General features: G+C 33.6%; 3 protein-coding genes across 3 annotated transcripts; all 3 read left to right on the forward strand.

Moving 5' to 3' along the window:
• Positions 1 to 605: 605 nt before the first annotated feature.
• On the forward strand, positions 606 to 1,757 carry LOC148546725 (serine/threonine-protein phosphatase 7 long form homolog). Its single transcript, XM_088498246.1, has 3 exons — positions 606 to 846; positions 940 to 1,021; positions 1,098 to 1,757. The coding sequence occupies exons 1-3, from the start codon at positions 737 to 739 to the stop codon at positions 1,755 to 1,757; spliced, it is 852 nt and encodes a 283-aa protein (XP_088354372.1). The 5' UTR covers positions 606 to 736.
• Positions 1,758 to 5,777: 4,020 nt separating this feature from the next.
• On the forward strand, positions 5,778 to 6,572 carry LOC107616408 (uncharacterized). Its single transcript, XM_016318368.1, has one exon. The coding sequence runs from the start codon at positions 5,778 to 5,780 to the stop codon at positions 6,570 to 6,572; it is 795 nt and encodes a 264-aa protein (XP_016173854.1).
• A 10,911-nt stretch (positions 6,573 to 17,483) lies between these two features.
• LOC107617656 (mannose-specific lectin CML-2) lies at positions 17,484 to 18,573 on the forward strand. Its single transcript, XM_016319474.3, has one exon. The coding sequence runs from the start codon at positions 17,552 to 17,554 to the stop codon at positions 18,374 to 18,376; it is 825 nt and encodes a 274-aa protein (XP_016174960.1). The 5' UTR covers positions 17,484 to 17,551; the 3' UTR covers positions 18,377 to 18,573.
• Positions 18,574 to 25,012: the final 6,439 nt, after the last annotated feature.

Below are 25,012 nucleotides of genomic sequence, written 5' to 3' on the forward strand. Positions count from 1 at the left end.
TATTAAATAATATGTGATAGATAAATATTATTAAATATTGTTATTGCATAAATATGTTAATGTATATTAAAATATTTATAAGGATTATTATTTAATTAATGTAACATATGTCTTTGTTGATGCAGCCTAACAGGAATTTGTTGGTGCGTAAACTGGATCCGCCACAGACGTGGAATCTGATGGTGGAGAACTACTTACGCGCCACGTCTACCACGTCTCTAGAATTGGAATCATAAGAGGATTTCACCCCATACTAGCTGCTCTGGTTGAAAGGTGGAGGCCTAAAACCCACAGCTTTGTATTGCTGATCGGTGAGGTTACAGTGACATTAGAGGATGTCGCTCATATATTCGGCATACCCATTGATGGAGAGCCTGTCAGTGGATGGACAGATAGTAGTAGCGACTTCGTTCAAAGTCAGAGAATAGCGATATTCGGTCGTGAGCCATCAGTCAGTCATAATGCGAAGTCCTATATAAAGCTAGGTTGGGTTCGACGTATCAGAGACGCAGAGCCGTTGGACACTGAGGAGTCCATCAGGAGATACGTCAGATGTCATATTTTCTGTTTGTTAGGGTCGACCCTATTCACGGACAAGTCGACCGCATATGCCCATGCGAAATATCTACCATTGCTTCGCGATTTCGAGCAGATCCATACTTATAGTTGGGGGTCAGCATGTCTCGCGCATCTTTACAGAGTACTATGCCATGCATCATGATATGATACAAAGGAGATGGATGGCCCTCTGAATCTGTTGTTTGTTTGGGCATGGGAGCGAATGCCGTGTCTTGCTCCCGTACCGAGACAAACCCTTCCACCGGCCGAGATACCAGTTGCCAGGAGGTAATAAGTCTTATTTTAGTCGTGTGTTATATTCATGATGCATGTTTTAGTTATGGTGAGTTATTTAATTTTTTTCAATTAATAATGTGTCAGATGGAGTCATTCAGAACGGACCATAGCATGGTTATCCAAGACCGTAGAGACATTCAGGCATGATATAGACTTCATGCAGGAGGTAAATAGTTATGGCTTTTCTGTTCCTTTTTTCCAACCATTATTGTTACGGTTCTAATATGCCAATAATACTGTAGCAATTTGAGTGGCGGCCGTACCACGGATTGATCGTCCCGGACGAGTTGCATGCCCATCTTGAGGTGTGTGACATCGTTGCTCCATTGTTGTCGTTCGAGTGTGTCGAGTGGCACCCTGCGGACCGAGTGATGCGTCAGTTTGGATATGCACAACCTCCTCCGCGGGCAGCAAGGGATATTCCACTTGATCAGCATTGCATCGTTCTACGCGGAGTGCAGCTTCATGACTGGACAGTTTTGCATGGGCCATGGATAGAGGAGTGGGCCAACAGGCGGCACAGTCGATTGTGGGATCAGCACCCCCTTCCGACCTGGGATTTTTTACCGACGGTGGAGTACCGGGATTGGTACGTACGCTCCTATGGACATCTGTTGAGATTGACGGAGTACGTTCCTCATGATCCACAGCCACCTGCCCCACAGCCACCTGCCCCACAGCATGCAATGTTTCAGCCGATTCCTTACTATATACCACAGCCACCGGCCTACAGTCATGGTAGCTATCACACTCAGGGCAGCCACCATTCTCAGCACTCTCAGCACAGCCACCACTCTCAGCACAGCCACCCCGGCGTGCTAACTCAGCACGCCCCCCACGTGCTTTCCATTCTCCGCCAACCAGTGATTGCCACGTCAGCACGCCCCCTGCGTGCTGACTAAGCACGCCCCCTGCGTGCTGCCTTGTTGGCTCAACCAGATCAAGCCACGTAGCCTCCACGCCCCCACGTGGTTCATGCAACACGCCCCCTGCGTGTTGTGCCTTCATCTGACACGTCCATCTTTGTGTAATACACACAGTTGCTCCATTTTCAGCCAATACACCATAATGTTTTCCATATTTAAATTAATGAGCCATAGTCGGATGGCTTGTGTTTTTTTTTTTAAAAATGACAAAAATGAAATTCCTGGAGTAATATTTACAGAAATTAATATAAAATAGAAAAAAAGTGAAACTTAATAATATTGTATTATGATATATTATACAAAAATATGAATATGCAAGTTATAGACTTGCAAAATGCAAGATGTGTTTGTTAGTAACAACAAATTAAAAAACAAAACCTTGTAAAACGTAACATTTTGTATAAGAATGAATGCATGTTCGAAACGTGTCTTCAAGTTATGCTCGTTTAATTTGACTAACTTTGCGTGGGACGAAGCAAACGTAACGTTTTATAATTGCGCAAAATGAGGTGCAATCTGCGTTTCGCAGGTGCACCGCGTTAAACGTTCGTGCATGTACGACACGTGTCTCTTACTTTAATTGTATTTTTCCTTTAATTTCCCTTTATATATATGTGTTGCGTCATTTGTGTTTTGCACACTATATTGATGAAGAACTTTTTCTCTTCTTCATTAGTTTAAGCAATTTTTTTATTTATTTATTTTTAATTTTAACTTAATTAAAATGGTTCTATTAAACATCTGGATAATTCTCAATATATAAATTTTTTTATTTTTTATTGGTATATTATTATTATTATTATTATTATTATTATTATTATTATTATTATTATTATTATTATTATTATTATTATGTGTATACTACCCGGTAATAGCTGGGAATCAATGAAATAGCTCGTGTCGAAGTTCTTCTCCATTACGATAAAAACTTGTCCTGGACTGGAGCTAGACTTCCTCTTCTTTGGTTGGGGATCACGACCACTTCCGGCTTTGGCTCCTTAGCCCGAAAAACCAAGAATTGGTCCGTCTTACCATGGTCCACTGTACCCGAGAGGCGGCCCAGTGGGAGGCTGAGATTGAACCTCCGGTTCGTCAGGTCGAGGGGTCTCGACTTGAGGTTCAGTGGAATCAGAGCTGCTGTTGTCGTCATCTCCAAAAAAAAATGGGTGATCAAGCGACTCAGGAAACTGTTTCCATCTGCCATCCTAATTGCAAAAGAATAAGAGAAAGCAAGTTATAGAAAAAGAAAGTTATGAAGTCGATAACAAAGCAACGATATGCAAATCGAAAAAACGGAAAGATAACAGTAAGGGGCAGGAACTTACCCACACATTCCCGACCAGCTTCCCGGTCACCCATTAGGAGATGGGGTTAAGGTTATTAGAACCAAATATCGGCAACAAAACGTCGGCAATTTGTTGGTTCTGCTGACCTATGCTATCATAGGTGACTTTGATCATATAATTGGAGTCGGCGCTGAAACTCCAGTAGGTCGGAATGCGCCTTTCTCCTTCAAGTGTGAGCCAGAAAGGGTGAAGACCTCAAGCCGATCTCACCTTGAAGAAGGTCTCTTTGAAACAATGAAACGAATCTTCGAAAAGATTGAAGATCCTCTAGTTTTGCACGGCCCGGAAAGAGAGGTAATCTTTCTTATGTTTACTCTCCTGGGAAGGGTTTGTAAGGAGAAAGAAGTAGAGGAAAACCTCCACATATAGTGGCCGAAAGTTCTAAATACTCACAGACCATCTCGAAACAACAAATGTCAGCCTGACTATTGGGATGGAGCTGTGAGGGGGCAACCTCGCATCTGTTCAAGAGGGCCATGATGAAAGGGGAGAAGGGAAGCTGAACTCCCAAAGTAGTGAATATAGGTTTGTACATCCACATCCAGTCAGGAACCAAGGAGCGTCCACGTTGAGCTGGCAAACGTGCTCCTGGGGCCCCGGCACTAGGAGTTCATAATTCGACTCCTCAAGGCCACCTTCACACAATGCTCCAGAGTCGCAGAACTCTTGTAAATCCTCCGCAGTCACCCTGGAAGACGTGCTCGTGACATCGGTAGTACACCAGGTGTAACGATGGGTCGCTGCGTCACACCTACAATTGGGGCATCACTTAAACCGTGAGAATGGGAGAAGGTCCTAAGCCAAAAACTAATTTATCCTACACCTAAACTAATATCATTATGCACTTAATCATTCTAATCTAAACCACAAGAAAAGGAACCTACGACACCCCATTAAAAATTATCTAACAAAGCCAATTTCCAGACCCAAAAGCCAAAAGCAATGGATAAATCATGATAGCAATGGCAAGAAATAAAGTAAAAGAGTAAAGTATCGTTTTTATCTCCAACGTTTGGGGTAAGTCATAAAGTTGTCCCTAACATTTCAATCGTCCTATTTAAGTCCCTAACGTTTCAAAATTGACTCAATGTTGTCCTGCCATTAGGGATCCGTTAACAGAATTGACGGCAGGACAAAATTGAGACGATTTTGAAATGTTGGGGACAAAAACGATACATAGAAATAAATTTTAGTTTTATGCTTCAATAATATCAATTTTTTACTGTACATAGCATTCAATTATTTTTTAATCACATCTAAGTAAATTACACTTAATCACATTACTTTCATTCTAAATAAATTAATTTTTTATAATTTTACACTTAAAGTTATAAGTTAATATAAAAATATAATAAAAAATTATTTAGAATGAAAGTAGTATAATTAAGTGTAATTTACTTAGATGTGATTAAAAAATAATTGAATATTATATACAATAAAAAATTGATATTATTAAAGGATAAAATTAAAATTTATTTCTATGTATCATTTTTGTCCCCAACGTTTTCGCTCTATTTAAGTCCCTAACATTTCAAAATCGTCTGAATTTTATCCCGCCGTCAATTCTGTTAACGGATCCCTAATGGCAGGACAACATTGAGCCAATTTTGAAACATTAGGGACTTAAATAGGACAATTGAAATGTTAGGGACAACTTTGAGACTTACCCTAAACGTTGGGGACAAAAACGATACTTTACTCTAAAGTAAAATAACGTAAACAATATTACTCACCAGGAAAAATGAGTGGAAAAATTTGCAGGAGAACAAATGATGGTATTACTGTGACAGAGTGAATCTCGCAACAAAGAAGAAGGCAAGGAAAGAATGATGAAGTCAGTAAGAAAAGAGGGAAGTTATGGTGGTGGGAGTTACGAAAGAGAAAAGGGAATGGAGAAAATGAAAAGGTAACTGTAACTGAGGAAGAAGAAGCGCGAAAGGCCCAGGAGTAAAATGGACTTTTCTACGCACTTTCAAATCACCCATAAATAGTATTAAATACTCTCAGCACGAGAACTAAAGCGACTTCTCCAAGAAATAACTGGGGACAACTCATGTGCACGAAAAAAGCGCTAGAAGCATGAATCCTGCCATCGAAGTCGCGACCAGAAGAAGACAAATACACACGAAGACACGAGACAAGCTACTGCACCAACTGTAGGTTTCACGACCTGACGTATTGGGGGCACTATTTCGGCCCGACGGATCCACCATCCGATTAACCGACAGCGTCCTTCGCATGAAGCCATCCCCCTAATGATAATCTGGACAGCTGGCAGAAGCTTCTAGATGAATGGGCCCAAGTGGAAGGTCCCACTCGAGGTTGAAGAATAAAGGGGAGGGACCTACCCCTCCCCCAATGTACGTCATTATTACCCTAATTGGCCGCCTCTTAGTATAGACACTTACTTTAGCATCAGAGTGTCTTTGTAAGTGGCCCCACTTGCCGATCTACCCACACCCTTAGGACTCCATCCTGCTTCCCGTCTCTCACGCACAGGTTCCGGCCCTCACTTCTAGTGACCTCTTTACAACCAGTTTGATGAACAAACGAACAATGGCACCGAGATCCCGTTGTGATCGGAGCTACTGCTTTCCACTCCTCCATCTTCAAAGTCCGGTTAGCAAAGAGCTTTTACAAACTAACAGACATGAGGTACGATGAAACCAAAGACCCACAGGAACACGTCATGATTTTCGAGGCCAGGATGAATCTAGAATGTGTGGGAGGCACTGTCAGATGTCGTGCATTCCCCGTGATCCTGGCAGGACCGGCAATCCACTGGTTCAACTCCCTCCCACAAGGGTCCATAGCTACCTTCATGAATGTCTCTAAAAAATTTCTTAACCAGTTTACCACCCAAATCGCCAAAGCAAGGCACCCAATCAACCTTTTGGATGTGACACAATGGGTTGGCGAACCCACGAGAAAGTACTTGGATCGGTTCAATGACGAGTGCTTAGAGATTGTCGGCCTCATAGACTTCCTGGCCAGTTTATGCCTCACTAATGGCCTGGTGAACGAAGACTTTAGGAAGCACCTAACCACAAAACCTATATGGACGATGCAGGAAATACAATGTATAGCAAGAGAGTATATAAACGATGAGGAGTTCAATCAAGTAGTAGCCGCCAACAAACGGCAGTTAACCACCCTACCGACTCGTGAAACAGGCAATGCGGAGAAACCAAGGGAGGGGCCAAGAGAGGTATCCCCTGGGAGGTCGTTTAATCCATTTTTTCGAGTAGGAAAATTCACAAACTACACTGCCCTGATTGTAGAAGTATTCCAGCAGATAGCTAATAAGGGCATCTTACCCAAGCTAAGGCAGTTGAAAGATCGGACAGGAGGAAACAAGAATCTCTACTATGATTACCACAAGGAATTTGGCCACAAGACACAGGATTGTTTTGACTTAAAAGATACGTTGGAGCAAGCCATCTGAAAAAGGAAGCTGAATGAATTCTCACGGTTCATCCAGGAACAAGAAAAAGGGAAAAAGAGCGCTCCGAGGAAGACCGTGGTTAGACAGTTACGTCGCACGATCACACATTGGAGAAGATAAACCTAGCATGGGTTGGCAGTGTAGAGACACCGAACCATTAGACACCCAAGAGTCTATCGAGCGTAAATCCGACGGTAATCTTGTCCTAAATTTGAATCGTGAACTCTCTCCTCTTTCATTTTTGAACTACTCTCTCTCTCTCTCTCTCTCTCTCACACACACACACACACACACAAACCATCTCCGGCAGCCCGTCCCCTTCACCAATGTCGGCCACCACCAATAGCGTTCAAAGACTGGGTAGACTCCTTGTTGCCGCTGCTATCGCTGCTGCAACCTATGTTGCCAGAGCTACTTCTTCCTTCCTCCAGGTAGATTGTCTTCCTCCTTTTTTCTATTTTTTTCAATTTATTTAAAAAAAATGCAGCCATGCCGGTTGGCCATTGCCGCCATCACTTCGTTGTCCGTGCTGCCACCATGCCAGAAAAGTCTTTTGCACTACCATTGTCTTCAGGTAACTCACTAATTAGTTTAGAGTAGTTAATCCTAAATCCTGATTTATATCATTTTAATTTGTTATGTATTAAAAAATTTACAATTACGATATTTGTATTAGAGATTTAACTATTTTTTAGATTTAGTTCATATATATTTTTCAAATGGTTTAGCTAGTAAGCACTCATGAATACTCCCATGGTACAATCATGGTGCGAAAATAATCACTAGCAAAGCTAATACTTTATTAGCTTGAAAAAGTAAAGAAAAAGGAAGGCGCATTCTTTGTTACTTTTGCAAAACAAGAACAAGAAATAGCAGAGTTGAAGATAGGTAATATACTGAAAATAGGGTTCCGATGCTCTTTAATAGAAGTTTTAACTTGTAAAATCTTAAATGATGATGACTTTCATACTGTCTTGATTGGAAGTTAAATATCATGTATACACTTTATAAGTTAGAGCTCTGTTTTCATTCTTTCTATTGATAATTGAATGTTTAAAAAGGAAGAAGATATCCACTTTCTTCGAAAAAAAATTATTGGAGTCTAGAACTTTAGATTGAAGAGTGGTGTTTTTTTATTTATTTATTTTTTTCAATGAGCTCTTCAGTTACCAAATTAGTTAATAATAGTTAGCTGTATGGAGAATTCATTATACCCTAGAAATGTTATTTATTCTGACAATAGAACTGGATAATGGATATACTCTCTATTTAGCAACTAGCATGAAGTAACAGCAAAAGAGTTGGGATGAACTAGTTGTGATACTTTTGATGAGAAAGTAGAATGTTCTTAAAGGATCAGAGGCCAGATATTATCATGTACATATATTATCACTGCACTTAATTGAATTTTGTCTTGTGCATATAGCAACTCATTGATCAGTGACAAACTCTTAAATAAAGTTTAGATCCGTAAGAAATTAGTTCTTAACCTGTCGGGTTAAAGGATAGGTAGCCTATATATATATATATATATATATATATATATATATATATATATATATATATATATATATATATATATATATATATATTAAATAAGTACAGAATTAAATTTATTATGCGATTATACACAATAAATTGTTACTAATAATATTACATTGATCTCTCTTCTGTTGGGTATATGAGTATAAGAAGATGACAAAATCTTATATTTATGTAGTTGTTTCAAGGCACGATTAGATCGCTTTCTTTAGAGAGATATTTGTTCCCACACTTAGTTGCTATAGGGTTGATGACAATACTCTCCCAGGATACAATGAAACCTAAGAATTTCTTAATTAGCAATAGTAAGAAATTCTCAACTCTCTTGAACAAAGAAAATCTCTTAATGGTTGAGTAAATTATACACTTAGTACTTTTTTTTTCTGAAATAGTGGACAAGGACTTATTTATACATATTGCACGTAGCAATTATGATTAGTTACGTATACAAATGGTTGTGTCTTTTCTATTGCCAATAGATACAATATTTTGAACATATACAACTCTTAAAGAGTTGTGTCCCTTTAGCTAATAGATACAATGTTTTGAACACACACAATCCTTAAAAGGTTGTGTCCTTTCAACCAAATGGTACTAAACGGCTAGTAACCGTTTATTAATATTAATAATAATATCAATAATATTAATAATATTAATTAATCAAATTTGTAAATACCCTTCAATCCCCCACTATTTACAAAATTTAAATGTCATACAAGTATATTCATAAAGAATGTGTCACTAAGATTAAACATTCTTTTAGTGTAAATTTTAAAGTTCTAACGAAGTAATAGGTGTCTAATCGATTAAAGCTATACTCCATATGCTAGTACCAAAAATCACACACATTACTTATACCCTCTAAGTTCAAGAGTTTACAATTTTAAGCACTTATATGACCTTGTGCTCATCCTAGTTTCATGAATATTTACGAGAATAAAACCTCTAAAATTCTCGATTAGAGCGGCACCACTCTTATATTCATATAGGTGGAATCTTTTGATAGATAATATTATCATTCCATTAAGAGTTTAAACTCACCCTCCTAATTTATTGTAAATAGCACTAAATCCTATACCTTAGTGCTCCAATTGCTAAATAACTTGTTATTACCTATTAAACCTTGAAACTAGTGGTCTAATAGAATAAGGTTGGGTTCCCATCATTTATCAATAATATGTTTTAATCCCATTTTAGCAGTAGTTTCTTTGATTTTATCCCTTGACAAACCTTTAGTCAAAGGGTCTGCTAAATTTCCTTGAGATCTTATATAAGTAATGGTAATTACACCATCATCTATTAGTTGCCTCACAAACTCATGTCTCAAACTTATATGTCTAGACTTTCCATTATAAACCTTGTTATATGCTCGAGACATGGTTGATTCACTATCACAGAAGATTGAAATGGCTGTCGTCTGCTGTGGCCACAGCTTTATATCATATAACAAATTTCTTAACCATTCCGCTTCTTTACCTGCGGCTGATAAAGCTACAAACTCAGCCTCCATAGTAGAATGTGTAATACATGTTTGTTTCTTTGAGGCCCAACTTATTGCTCCACCACCTATGGTGAAAATCCATCCTGAAGTAGATTTGTTATCACTAAGATTTGTAATCCAACTTGCGTCGGAATAACCTTCTAAAACTGCGGGATAATCACTATAATGTAATCCCAAGTTTATGATTTTCTTGAGATAACCAAGAACTCTTGTTATAGCTTTCCAATGTTGATTGCTAGGCTTTCCTATAAACCTTGATAATTTGCACACAACAAATGCTATATCAGGTCTACTACAATGCATTGCATACATTAAACTTCCTATAGCACTAGCATATTTTAATTGTGCTATAGGTCTTCCCATGTTTCCTTCTAATTTAAGATTAGGATCATACGGCCTATTGGATTCTTTAATTGTGAGATGATCAAACTTTTCCAATACCTTTTTAATATAATGAGATTGACTTAAAGTAAAGCCAACTTCATTCTTATGCACATTTATGCCTAATATTGTATCAACTTCATTCAAATCCTTCATCTTGAATTTAGAAGTTAGATACTCCTTCGTTATACGCATTCCTTCTAAATTTGTTCCAATGATCAACATATCATCAACATATAAACAAATAATTACTCCATAATCTTTAGTAAATTTTGAGTAAATACATTTATCCGCACTATTATGTGAGAAGCTATTTGATAACACCACTGAATCAAACTTCTCATGCCATTGTTTAGGCGCTTGTTTTAGCCCATACAAAGACTTAATTAATTTGTAAACTTTCTTTTCATTTCCGGGTAGCACATAGCCTTCTGGTTGCTCCATATAAATTTCTTCATTAAGATCTCCATTTAAAAAAGCCGTTTTAACATCCATTTGATGTATATGAAGCTTATGTATGGATGCTAATGCTATAAGAGCCCTAATAGAAGTCATTCTTGCCATAGGTGCGTAGGTATCAAAATAGTCTAGACCTTCTTGTTGTCTAAACCCCTTGGCCACTAACCTTGCTTTAAAGGTTTGTAATGAACCATCAGTGTTATACTTTCTTCTAAATACCCATTTACATCCTATAGGCTTTGATCCTGGAGGCAAATCAATCAAGACCCAAGTATTGTTAGATAATATTGAGTCCATTTTATCATTTATTGCTTCTTTCCAAAAAGCAGAATCCCTTGAAGCCATAACCTCTTTGAACATTTGAGGATCACCCTCTATGTTCATCACAATAGGAATCTTGTTTGTTACAGAATTCCTAGTTCCTTCTACCAAAAAGGTGATAGCCTGAGAAGAAATAAAATCTGGACCCAAGTCCTTTTCTTTTCTTACTCTCAAGCTCTTCCTTGGTTCAATCAACTCTTTGTCGTTTAGACGTTTATTATTTTGATTATTTATTTCTTGTGAAATATTAGTATCATTTTGGAGATACTCTGAATTAGAAGTTGAATCATTGATAAATTTATTTTCAATAAATTCTACTTCTCTTGATTCAACAACTACATTAGACACTAAGTCTAATATTCTATATGCTTTAGAATTTTGAGCATATCCTATAAAAGCGCCTTTTATGGCTCTTGGCCCCAATTTGGTTATCTTTTGATCAGGAACTCGATAAAAGGCTAAACACCCCCACACTTTAAGATAATTTAAATTAGGTTTCCTTCTTTTCCAAATTTCATAAGGAGAAACCTTTCTATGTCTTGATGGTATCCTATTATGGATATGACATGATGTCAATAATGCTTCACCCCACAAATTGTAAGGCAATTTTGCATTTAGTAACATTGAATTAACCATATCCACTAAGGTACGATTTTTCCTTTTCGCCAAACCATTTTGTTGCGGAGCATATGGAACGGAAGATTCATGCACAATACCATGTAATTCACAAAAGTGATCAAATTCATTAGAAAAATATTCTCCACCTCGATCACTACAAAAAACTTTTATTTTCTTATTATGCATTTTTTCTACTTCCATTTTATATTTCTTAAACATTTCAAAAGCTTCATCTTTATTTCTAAGCAAATACACATAAGTAAATCTAGAACAATCATCAATGAAGGTTATAAAGTATCTTTTTCCTCCTCTAGTAATATTGCCATTTAGTTCACAAATATCACTATGAATCAATTCTAATAAATGTGTATTTCTTTCAACCTTAGGAAAAGGTTTCTTAGTAATTTTGGATTGTATGTAAATATCACATTTCTTATTAAAATCCTTGTTACTAAGATCAATATAGTTATTCTTTTGCATATATTCAATTGATTTGTAATTTAAGTGTGCTAATCTACTATGCCATAAATCACAAGAATCAACAACATACAAGAAAACATTCACTTTATTAATACTAAGTTTAAACATGCCTTCAGTACAATATCCTTTTCCTATGAATACATTATTCTTAAGCAAGATCACTTTATCGGATTCCATTACAACTTTGAATCCTTTCTTACACAAGAGACTAACAGAAACTAAATTTTTTCTCAAATCTGGAACATGAAGTACATTTATTAAACTTAATTTCTTTCCAGATGTAAAATTTAATTCCACACTTCCTTGACCACAAACTTTGGCTGAGTTATCATTGCCCATCAAGACTTCTCTATTGTTCACTTCTTCATATGTTTTGAATTGGTTGCGATCATTGCAAACGTGAACAGTAGCCCCAGAATCTAACCACCACTCAAGTGATTTTCCTTGTGTTGCTATGTTGACTTCTGTAACCATGCCAATATGCATGTTTTGTACTTTTTCTACAACCATAGCAATTAGATCCTTCTCTTCCACTAAGTTGGTCTTTGATGCTTCCTTTTTCAGAAGTCTACATTCTTTGATATAGTGTCCTTTCTTGTGACAATGATAACACTCTCTTTGTCTCTTCTTATCTTGCTTTGAATCTTTAGAGAACTTTCTTTTCTTCTTATTGATGTTATTTTCATCAATATGATTCACTTTAGAACTTTGAGAAAGATACACAGCATCACGTTTTCGAGTTTCCTCCTCTATACGTATATGCCTTAGTAATTTCTCAATTGTGAAGTCCTCACCAAGATGTAAAAGTTTCTTCCTATAACCATTCCAAGATGAAGGAAATTTTGAAATAATTACTCCAACTTGTAATGATTCAGGGATCACCACTTGTAGATCACAAAGTCTACTTACAAGAATTTGTAATTCATGAATTTGATCCATGACAGGCATAGTATAATTCATAATAAATTCAAAATATTTCATCATGATAAACTTATCTATTCCTTGTCGTTCGGTATTGTACTTTTCTTCCAAAGACTTCCAAATCTCTAATGGTGATTGAATTGACACGTAGAGATCATAGAGTCGGTCGGATAAAGTGTTGAGGATATGACCTCGACATGCGAAAGTATCTTCATCACGTTTCTTCTTCAATTGAACGATCTTTTCTTTCTCTTCCGGTGTGACGTTTTCAGCGGCATCGGCAATTGGTGTAGTCTTTGGGTCAATCACATATGCAAGATTGAGAACCGAAAGAAGAAACATCATCTTGTCTTTCCAACAGTTGAAGTTCGTTCCATCAAAGCGATCTAATTTGACAAACTCTTGATTCATGACCTTGAACGTAGTGTTTTGATCTTGTGCCATCTTCAAGAAATATCTCTCTAAAATTGTTGGGTATATGAGTATGAGAAGATGACAAAATCTTATATTTATGTAGTGGTTTCAAGGCACGATTAGATCGCTTTCTTTAGAGAGATATTTGTCCCCACACTTAGTTGCTATAGGGTTGATGACAATACTCTCCCAGGATACAATGAAACCTAAGAATTTCTTAATTAGCAATAGTAAGAAATTCTCAACTCTCTTGAACAAAGAAAATCTCTTAATGGTTGAGTAAATTGTACACTTAGTACTTTTTTTTTTTTTCTGAAATAGTGGACAAGGACTTATTTATACATATTGCACGTAGCAATTATGATTAGTTACGTATACAAATGGTTGTGTCTTTTCTATTGCCAATAGATACAATGTTTTGAACATATACAACTCTTAAAGAGTTGTGTCCCTTTAGCCAATAGATACAATGTTTTGAACACACACAATCCTTAAAAGGTTATGTCCTTTCAACCAAATGGTACTAAACGGCTAGTAACCGTTTATTAATATTAATAATAATATCAATAATATTAATAATATTAATTAATCAAATTTGTAAATACCCTTCATCTTCTACTTCTTTCTTTTTTGTTTCACAGCAGAAATATTCATCATTATGTATGTTAAACAATTTTTTAATTGGTTTATAGACACTTTCTTAAGTTTGACAACTTATCCAAAATTTTAAATTTTTATGACCAAGATGAATATTTAATCCTCAATATTTAGTTAAAGGAGGACAAATTCCGTCCTTCTCAATCACTTTATTTATTTTATTTTATTTTAATCAAGATATTTTTTCATAACTGTAAAAAGTGTTTTTTTTTAAGTATATTCACTTTTCGTCAATTATTTACATCTTGAGAAAAATAATTTGAAATTTACCTATTTTTTAAATTATAAGGAAAAGGGTATCTTCTACTTTATTTATGATAAAATATGATGAGTGCTCAAGGTAAATCATTTGTGATGAGAAAGCTACATTATTATTACCAGCCATAGGTCTCTCTTCTACTGCTTTCTTGTTTGGTTCACAACAGAAATATTCATCATTGAGTATGTAATTTTTCATTGGTTTCTAGTTTCTACACACTTTATTAAGCGTGACAACTTATCCAAAATTTTAATTTTTTATGACCTAGACGAATAGAACCCTCGACATTTGGTTAAAACTAAGGAGGACGAATTCCTTTTACTCAATCACTTTATTTTATTTTGATCAAGATATTTTTTTATAACTATGCATATCTTGTTACCTGTATATTAAAAAGTAACTACTAAATTAATCATTTATATAAAATATATATTATAAATAAACTAAACAACATATCTATTTATATATAAATAAATATACAGATACAAAAAAAATACACAAATACATATATGGTGACCTATGATGCACGTTACAGACATTAATACGAATATAGAACAATGGATATACAAATTTTAAAATCTTATAAAATACGAAAATACGATATATATATATATATATATATATATATATTAGATAAATTACAATGATATTTTAATATTTTATTAATATTAAAATATAAAATATTTTTAACTATTTTTAATAGTTTTTAATTATATAAAATATTTAAAATCTTATAAAATACAAAAATACGATATATATATATATATATATATATATATATATATATATATTTAAAATATTTAAAATATTTTTATTTTAATAAATAATAATATATATTATTTTTAAACTCACTTCAAGAATACATGTTAATAATAAGATTGACGCGCTAATACGTAATGATATTTAGGTGTGTCCAAATGTATTTAGACCAAAAAATAATTTTTTTATTTTTCATTAAGATACGGTTGAACATAGCAAACACACGTGCCAGAGAGTGTTGATGAGTGTCGTGTCTCAACTCTGAAGTGTGTGGATACGATAATTTAGTAAAGTGTTTGTGTTTCATAGATGGTGATTGATTTAGTAGCTAACTTTTATATATACATAATATGTTTAACAATTTTTTATTGAGTAATGCTATGTGTACACCAAAATCAGCCACCAGTATAAAATATATATTAGAATACAAATACACATTGAAAATGAATTAAACCACATATGTATTTATATACAAATATATTGGTGACTGATTTTAGTAGCTGATTTTAGTGTACAAATAGTATTTTTATTTTTTATTTGTAAATATATTCACTTTTCATCAATTATTTGTATCTTAAAAAATTGGAAATTTAACCATTTTTTAAGTTATTAGGAGAGGGTATCTCCCATAGTTATCAGAACTGAACCGGTAATCAATTCGGTCATATGACTGGGTCACCGGATCACTGGTTCAACCGGTGGGTCACTGATTCACCCGGTTAATCCGGTCATAATTAAAAAAATATATAAAATTATATAAATAAAATTAAAATAATATCTTAAAACTTAAAATACAAGTCTTTACAAACATTAATAATCTAATATCAATGTTTAAACATAACTAATGATCTAAAAAAGATAATAAAGTGGTTTCTAGTACAAAATATGTTCTCAATTTAAATCAACAAGGACGAAGAAAGAACACAATCAGTAAATCAAGTCCGAGGAGTTGCTGATGATGCTTGTCCTTGAGATGGTGGCGTTTCTGATGGTATTTGAGATGAAAACATTTTTAAAATTCTAGCAAAAGAAATACAAGATTTTCAGCAACCAAAAATTTACCTAAATGAATTTTTAAGCAACACAGCAACAACCACCAAAGTATTCAATTCAAAGTTTCAAACATTATCATCCAGCAACAAAATTCAAGTATTCAACTAAAACATTATCCAACAAGCAACTCTGTTATCCAGCAAGTATTCAAATTTTCTCAAGTTCACCAACTCTAAAACCAAATACAACAGCAACATTAACCAGATTCAATAACAGTTCTAAGTTTCTAACTCAAATTTTCTCAAGTTGACCAACTCTAAAACCAAATACAACAGCAATATTAACCAGATTTAATAACAATTCTAAATTTCTAACTCAAATTTTTTCAAATTCAACAACTCTAAAACCAAATACAACAGCAACATTAACCAGATTCAATAACAATTCTAAGTTTCTAACTCAAATTTTCTCAAATTCAACAACTCTAAAACTAAATACAATAGCAACATTAACCAGATTCAATAACAATTCTAAGTTTTTAACTCAAATTTTTTCAATTTTAACAACTCAAACCAAATATGACAGCAACATTAACCAGACTCAAGAACAATTCTAAGTTTCTAATTATCTCCAGTTCAACAACTCTAAAACCAAATACAACAGTAATAACCACCAGATTCAACATCAATTCTAGTAAAAGAACAGAGTAAAAAACTTGAAGGGAGCTCACCTGATTGACGGGTTCCAACACTGCGATTGCCGCGAAACAAGATGATGACAACCACCACCCGAGGGATCAGCTGTTGCTTGACTAGTTCTGTCTGCTTCTGCCGTCGACGAACCGAACGCAGGGACACGAGATGGCGACGGTGACCGAAGTAAGTGGACAAGATGAGAGACTGAGAGAGCGACGAAGTGAGGCCGTGAGAGATTGAGAATGACGACTGTCGAGGTGAGGGAGAGAGACGAGAGGGTGACGAGATCAAGGTGAGGCCATGAGCTAGCGAGTGAGACGGAAAGAGCACAGACCACAGAGACGAGGCTGGAGCTTGGCTGGGTGTGGGGGGTTCCACCGTTCCACACTTCCACTCACATTCAGAGTCTCAAATTTTGCATTTGGGCATTAGGGTTTTGTTAAAAGGGAAAAGAAAAGAGGAAGGAGGTGTGTTCTGAAACGACGCATTTAAGGTTTTAAAAAAAAAAAAAATCGGACCGAGTCAAATTAACCAATCGAGTCATCGGATTTCATGAAAATCCGTCGGGTCAAATTGAATTTGACCGAATCCATTACACATCCAGTTGAACGAGTAATTCGGCCCGACCAAATAATCAAATGATCAGATTTTCGGTCGAACCGGCCAGGTCGAGCCAAGTCTAATAACTATGGTATCTCCTACTTTATTTATGATAAAGTATGATGGAGTGCACAAGGGAAAAAAATTCGTGATGAGAAAGCCACATTAATTATATATGACCAGCCAATGGAGGTAATAAGTAGTGGCACTCGCTCTATGGCTGATGTAGATGGGGAAATTACCTTGGGGGTCCAGTTCACAAGTGTAATTAAAATGTGGTGGCATCAAACTCAGTATAAATAGCCAAAGGGTTAACACTTTGTTTCACAACACAAACCAAACATAGTAACAAAACACTACCAACAATAATCACAACACCATGGCCAAGCTTTTTTCCTCCATAGCCATCTTCCTCACGCTACTAAACCTAGCAACCTCGCAAGATTCACTTTCCTTCAGCTTCAATAACTTCGAACAAGAAGCTGAAAGAAACCTAATCTTGCAAGGAGATGCACACATTGACCCAAATGTACTGCAACTCACTAGAACCGACAGCAATGAAATCAGTGTTGGGAGAGCCTTGTACTTAGCACAAGTGCACCTATCGGATAAAAGTACAAACAGACTCGCAAACTTTCAAATCCAATTCAGTTTTTCCCTTAAGTCACGGGGCTCGTCCCAGCCAGCGGACGGCCTTGCCGTCTTCCTGGCGCCGGCGGACACCACCATACCGCCCGGATCGAACGGAGGGCTTTTAGGGCTCTTTGAACCTGCCAATGCCCTAAACGCCTCCGCAAACAAAGTTATCGCAGTCGAATTCGACACCTTTTATGACAGAAGTTCAAATGCCTGGGATCCAAGTTACACACACATTGGAATCGATGTGAATTCCATTAAGTCTGCGAAGACTGTGAGATGGGATAGAAGAGACGATCAAATCCTTAATGTTCTTGTGACATACACTGCTTCTAGTCGAACCCTGGCAGTGTCTGCTACCTACCCTGATGGTAAAAAGTACGAGCTCTCTCATGAGGTCGACTTGAGAAAAGAGCTTCCGGAATATGTTAGGGTTGGATTCTCGGCCGCTACCGGACAACAATTCCAATCACACACTCTTCACTCGTGGTCTTTCACTTCAGTGTTGCTTAATACTGTGAGCATGGAGAATGAGTACATTGTGTTTACACGAGGAATTGAGAAATGATGTGATATGATGATGTCTAATAAAAATTATCACATATGGCCATGTAAGATATGCCAATAAAGGACAAAAGTTGTACGTCCATGGCTTATGTATGTTGTGGTTTTTGTTGCTTATGTTTAAGCTAAGCCAAGCATGTGATATAAAATGAACTACTACTTTGTATGAATGAGAGTATGTATAGAGTAAGCGTTTTCTTGGTGCTTCTCTTTTTTTCATGTTTTGTTCATTTAATCTTTGGCTTTCTAAAAAGGAAAAGTATAAGGTATCAACATATTATCTACCAATTTATTATTAACAATAATTAATTATTATATTTTAAACACATATATAAAGAGATATATTTAGAAAATATATCTATAAAGACATTTCTATTAAATATAGCCATAAAAAAAATATTTTTATTAGACACATCTACAAAGATACTTTCATTAAATACAGTTATAAATAAGAGTTGACAGAAATTGGTAAAAATACTATTGGTAACGTAACATAATTGTTCTAAAAAAAATCATTTCATTTCATTGCTTTCGTCTCAAAATAACGTTAAATTTTTATTTTAGAAAAATAATATACTAAAATACAAATATATATATATATATATATATATATATATATATATAATGGAATATATATTACTCTTAATTTAATATTATATCATAATTCTGGGGATGGAATAGAGATTTGATGTTACACCGCTACATTATCACGTTAAAAAGTTTTGGGAGCCACGTTATACCGTCAATATTTAACTAAAAAAAAAACTTTTAAATTTTTAAAAAATAAAAACATCTAAAATTTAATTAAAAAAAATCTAAAATTTAAATTTCATAAAAATTCATCTTTAATAAATTTTGCATTGAATTTGTTTAATAACTTACTATAATATTAAATAAAATTAACTGCTATAATAATAGTTTTTTAATAGAGACAGATTCAGACGGTAGAAACAGTGGCAATTGTCCCCACGAAGGGTATTTTATAAAAAAAAATTATATAATTATTAAATTTTTAAAAAATACAATTTAATCAATAAAAGAATAATTTATTAAAGAATATTTTGGTAAACAAAATTTAATGATAAAAAATAAAATTTTTATTAATGGATATTTTTTTAAAAAATAATTTATTTTTTCTTAAAAAATGGATAAAGTTAACATTAGTTAACACATAAAGTTTAAAATGGATTAAAGAGGAAGTTTTTTAAAAGTTAGAAGGGAGGAAAATGTACATTTATAAAATAGAGGGGAGGGGAGTGTCATTTTAGGATCTCGCATGGGAGGGGAGTGTAATTTTCTCTAAATTTTATTGAAGGACTTCAAAAACCTGAAAAAACTTATATTTCACACGGAGTTTCTAAAAAATGTTACTATGGAAATGATTCCCCACATCTTTATCATACTTTTAACCCACAATTAAATTTTATACTAGATATGCTTGAAGAAATATTAGTATCCATAAAATTTTAAAGAAATATATAAGAAAAAAGAGGAACTAATATAAACGAAATTGAACAGATATTAAATAAATATTTTCAGAAAGATAATCCCAAAAAAGAAAAATTTCAAATTATAGCCAACATAACAGAACTAAAAGTAAAACCACCATTAAAATTATGAATATTGAAGAAAAATTAGAAGAAGTTACAATGCTTTTTAAACAATTAAAAATAGCTCAAAAAAAATAATATTATGGAACAAAAATTTCAAATAGAAGAAGAACTAGTAAATTCTGAAAATATAGAAAATGAAGAACACATCCTAGATTATTCAAATGATGAAGAACCAGCAATTCCAATACAAGTAAAAAATGAAGCTGGAACATCTAAGGATAATTAATCTCAATTTAAATGGGAAATAGGTTTTGAAAATTATGCTTTTAAAAAGGGATTTATGAATAAAAATTCAAAGTATACAAAAATACCATCAAAATACGTTCCTAAAATTCAGAAACTGGAAGGAGAAAGAATGCTCGATATAGATTTAGACTGTAAAAAGAATGAAAAAGAAATTTTCGAGAACCGGTTGAATTCCTTCTTATTAGAAGCCTTTACTAATCTAAAACTTAGTGAATTGTCTGGAAGAGATATCTGGAATTATATAGGGTTTCATACTAAAGGAACTGTAAGAGATTATATGACATCAATGGAAAACCAAATAATAGAAGAATTAGCAACAAAAATAACAGTTTATGATAATATATTACATATAATGATGATTTTGTATAGAGAATTTTTCGGAAAAAATATTATAGATCATAAACAAGAAGTTTATAATAAAGAATATCAAGAAGAAAAAAACCATTTAGTTAATATTCAAATATATGATTTATGTAATGTGGAATCTTATATATGTGAATATAGAATACATTAAATTAAAAGAAGAAGATAAAGACCATTATCTTAGTATGTATATAACAAAACTTCTATACCCTGTTAATGAATTTATAATGGGAAGATTTATAGGAGAAACAAATAGAGGAACAATTGAAAATAATTTTGGCGGAGCAACCTCTGCATTAAGAGAGGAAATAAAAGAATGTTGTATGCAAGAAGCGACTCAAAAAAAATTTGAAAATATAATTAGAATTTGCTGTCAAGATAATGAAAAAATTCCTCAAAAATATGGTCTTAATAAAAATTTTGAAAGAAAAAGAAAATATCAATTTAGAAAAAGAAAATACTATTCAAACTGGAGAAAAAAGAGGTATTTTAGAAAAAGAAATAACAATAAAAACAAAAGACAAAAAAATAACTATTGCCCAAATAAAAAAAAAATTGTAAGTGTTGGTATTGTCAAGAAGAAGGACACTATACAAATAAATGTCCAAAAAAAAGGATAAAAAGGACCTTACCAAACAATTAGAAATTGTAAAGTCTTGTTTCATGGAACCATTAGAAGAATCAAATGATAATTTAGACTATATTTTTGAATATGTCTCAGAAACAGACTCAGAGACTGAGCAATAATGCTACATTTATTACTATAAAAATAATAGAAAAGTTTATAAATACTTTCATAGATACTAGAGCAACACAATGCTTTGCTAGTACAAATATAAAACTTGATTAAAAAAAAATTAAAAAAACCGTTAAGAGTTAGAATAGCTGACAAATTAATACATAAAATTGACCAAAAAGTAGAAATGGTTGAAATATTTATTCAAAATTATAGGTTCATTGTTCCATCCATATATATGTTAGATTCTGGAATGAATTTTATCATAGGAAATAATTTCTTAAAGCTATATCATCCATTCATTCAAGAATTAACATATATAGTTTTAAAAACTCCACACGATTCTTCAATAAATCAAAAATCAAAACGTATAAAAATACCAACTACTACTATAAATAAGATTTTAAAATTTAAAATATTTTCTATATTAGAAACATGTTATTTAAATTTATATTTTCAGATAAATATCCCAAAAAATAATCTTAAAATAAAAATAGAAGAATTTTTGGGTGAAATTTGCGCTGATAATCCTTTAGATATTAAAAATACAAATAAAGAATTAGTAAGCATTAAATTAAAAGATCCTACAAAGGAAATAAATATTCCAAATAAAATTTCTTATTCCGTAAGAGATAGAGAGGAGTTCTCATTAGAATGTAAAGATCTTTTGGAAAAAGGAATTATAAGATTAAGTAAAAGTCCTCATGCGGCTCCAGCCTTTTATGTCGAAACAATAATGAAATTAAAAGGGAAAAACGAAGAATGATAATTAATTATAAGAAGATGAATGAAGCAAATGTTGGTGATGCTCATAAACTTCCAAGAAAAGATTCTATTTTAGAAAAACTCAAAGGAGCAACTTGGTTTTCATCTCTCGATGCAAAATCAGGATATTGGCAATTTCGTTTAGACGAAGAAACAAATAAATTAACTGCTTTTACTTGCCCAACAAAAGAATCAACAAGTGTGTTGCTCTATAAATGGAATGTTTTACCATTCGGATTAAAACAAGCCACAGGTATCTATCAAAGATTTATGGAAGAAGATCTAAAAGAGTTAAATGAATTTGTTTTAGTTTACATTGATGATATATTAATTTTTACAAAACAGGATAAAGATGATCATCTTTAAAAATTATTAATAGTATTAGAAAGATGTAAAGAAAAAGGATTAGTTCTTAGCAAAAAGAAAGCAAGAATAGCAAAACAAGAAATAGAATTTCTTGGATTAATTCTCTCCACTCAAGGAAAGTTAAAACTTCAACCAAATGTTTTAGAAAAGGTAAATTTATTTTCTAATAAAATAGAAGATAGAAAACAATTACAAAAATTTTTAGGGTGTATAAATTATATTTTTGATCAAGGATTTTTAAAGAATATAACAGAATACACTAAAAATTTATTTCCAAAAATAAGTACTAAAAGAATGAAAATGAGAAGAAGAAGATAGTATGCAAATTCAAAAAGTCAAAGAATTATGTAAAAAGCTTCCAGAACTTTATATTTCAGAAGAAAATGACTACTTAATAGTAGAAACAGATGTTTCAGACTTAACCTGGTCAGGATATCTAAAAGTTAAGAAAGCTATAAAAAGCTTGGAACAAGAAAAAGAATCACTAGATTCTAAATATTCTCCAAAGGAATTACTTTGCAGGTATATTTCAGGGACATTTACACCAACAGAACAGAGATATACTACTCATGAAAAGGAAACTCTAGCAGCAATTAAAACTCTTAAAAAAATGGAAAATTGATTTATTACCCAAAGAATTTACATTAAGGACAGATTCAAGTTACCTAACAGGTTTCATACGATATAATTTAAAAGTTGATTATAATCATGGATGATTGGTAAGATGGCAATTATTTTTGTTACAATATCCAATAAAAATTGAAGATATCAAGGGTGACAAAAATATTATTGCAGATACATTAACAAGAGAATGGAGTTCGTTTACAACGCATTAGATCAAGAAATTCAAAAATATGAGTAAGAAATCGAAAAATGCAAGCATTGTCAGCAAATAAGGACACAAATCCAATCCCTCAAGAAGGCCATTGAAGCAATAAAATCAACACAACAAGCAAAACCATCAGAATTCAGCCAGCTAAACATGGTGGACAAACTAAGAGGAGAAAAAATTTCAGAAAATAAAATAATTGCTGAAATTATTAAAAAATCCACCCAAGATAAAAAATATTATGTAATTTATAATGGCCCCATGAAAGGAGTATATGATGCCTGGGAAAAAGCAACACCATTCTCACATCAATCAAAGATAATTCATAAAGGAGGATTTTTAACGTTGGAAGAGGCAAAGGAATCCTTCAGGGAATATGAAGCTCTTCACCCAGAGCAAACCCTAAGAAGAGCAGATAAAGCTCCAATTCAAGCCCAGAAAACAGGAATAATGAGAAACATTCCTACAAGGGCTGAAATCAAGGAAAAGAAAAGGGTCTGTAGATCAAATCTCAGAGAAACCCTTAATATAATCCTGAATTGGACTAAAGAAAAAAGGGCAATTTTGGAATATTATCCTATTGCCAAAGAACAGCTAACAAAGCTGGTTATTTTTTCAGATACTTTCCCATCTGACACTTATCAGTTTTTTCAGTATGGATTAATTTATACAATTTTAATTTTTAATGATCTAAAAATTATTAGTGAGTTTCTTGCAGGATTCGTTGATGCAGTAAAGAGATTTAAAAATATGATTGACAATGTAAATCCAAGGGATGTATCCCTAAAATTTACAAATAGTCAACCTATTTTTAATGAAGAAGAAGAATGCTTGGTTCCAGCATACCAAGTAATATTCATGTCCGTTTTTTCAGGAAATTTTCAACCAATTGATCAAATTCAAGATTTAACAATTTACAGTCATGAAGGAAGATTAGCCTGCACATTAGCAAGGGTCTTTGAAAAAACTCAAAAAATAACGAAGGAATCTCAAACAAGAATTAATTATAAAAGTAGAAATACTCTGCTTGTGTCCAGTAAAAGAAATGAAATTGAAGAAAGAAAAATGAGACTCTTGGTGGAATTTGAATCAGCATTCTACAATTTATCTGGACTTTTAGAAAAGCTCCCTAAAGGGATAAGAAGGAATCTCTGCTATTTGATAAAAGATAGAGAAGACCACAGGTGCCAGCTATGCGCCTCGAAAATATCTGAAGAAAGCAAAAATGAAATGGGATCCACCTACATGATAAAAGAGGAGGACAGTGCATCTGAAGCATCCCTCAACATTATTGCATAATGACGTAAGTGCTTAGGTCATAAAGCACCAATAATATAGCTGGTGCAAGATAGTAAATAATGGCGTAAGCAATGACATCATAAGAAGGGTAAGGATGGGAATTGTCCATCATACCCAACCATTATAAATAGATTACTTAGGCAATTGTAGAAAGCATCAGAAAACAGAAAGCAGAAGGCTAAGAGTACTCATATGCTAGGAGAGCAAGAAGGAAGCTGCCGAGGCGATTCTGTAGTCTGACAAAGAATTTCCTTAGGAAAAAATAGTTTTAAACTCCTCTCTGGAGTTAATATCTACAATCTCTCATCTGGAGATAAAAACACCTTATGTAAAATATACTAAATAAAGGAAGTTTTTCTCCAGAAAGGTACATCTTTGTCCTAGTCTCTTAGTTATGAATTATTTAGAAAGCTTAGAATTAAC

This window comes from Arachis ipaensis, chromosome B9, assembly GCF_059453495.1.
Source record: "Arachis ipaensis isolate K30076 ecotype BB chromosome B9, ASM5945349v1, whole genome shotgun sequence".
NCBI classification, from domain to species: domain Eukaryota; kingdom Viridiplantae; phylum Streptophyta; class Magnoliopsida; order Fabales; family Fabaceae; genus Arachis; species Arachis ipaensis.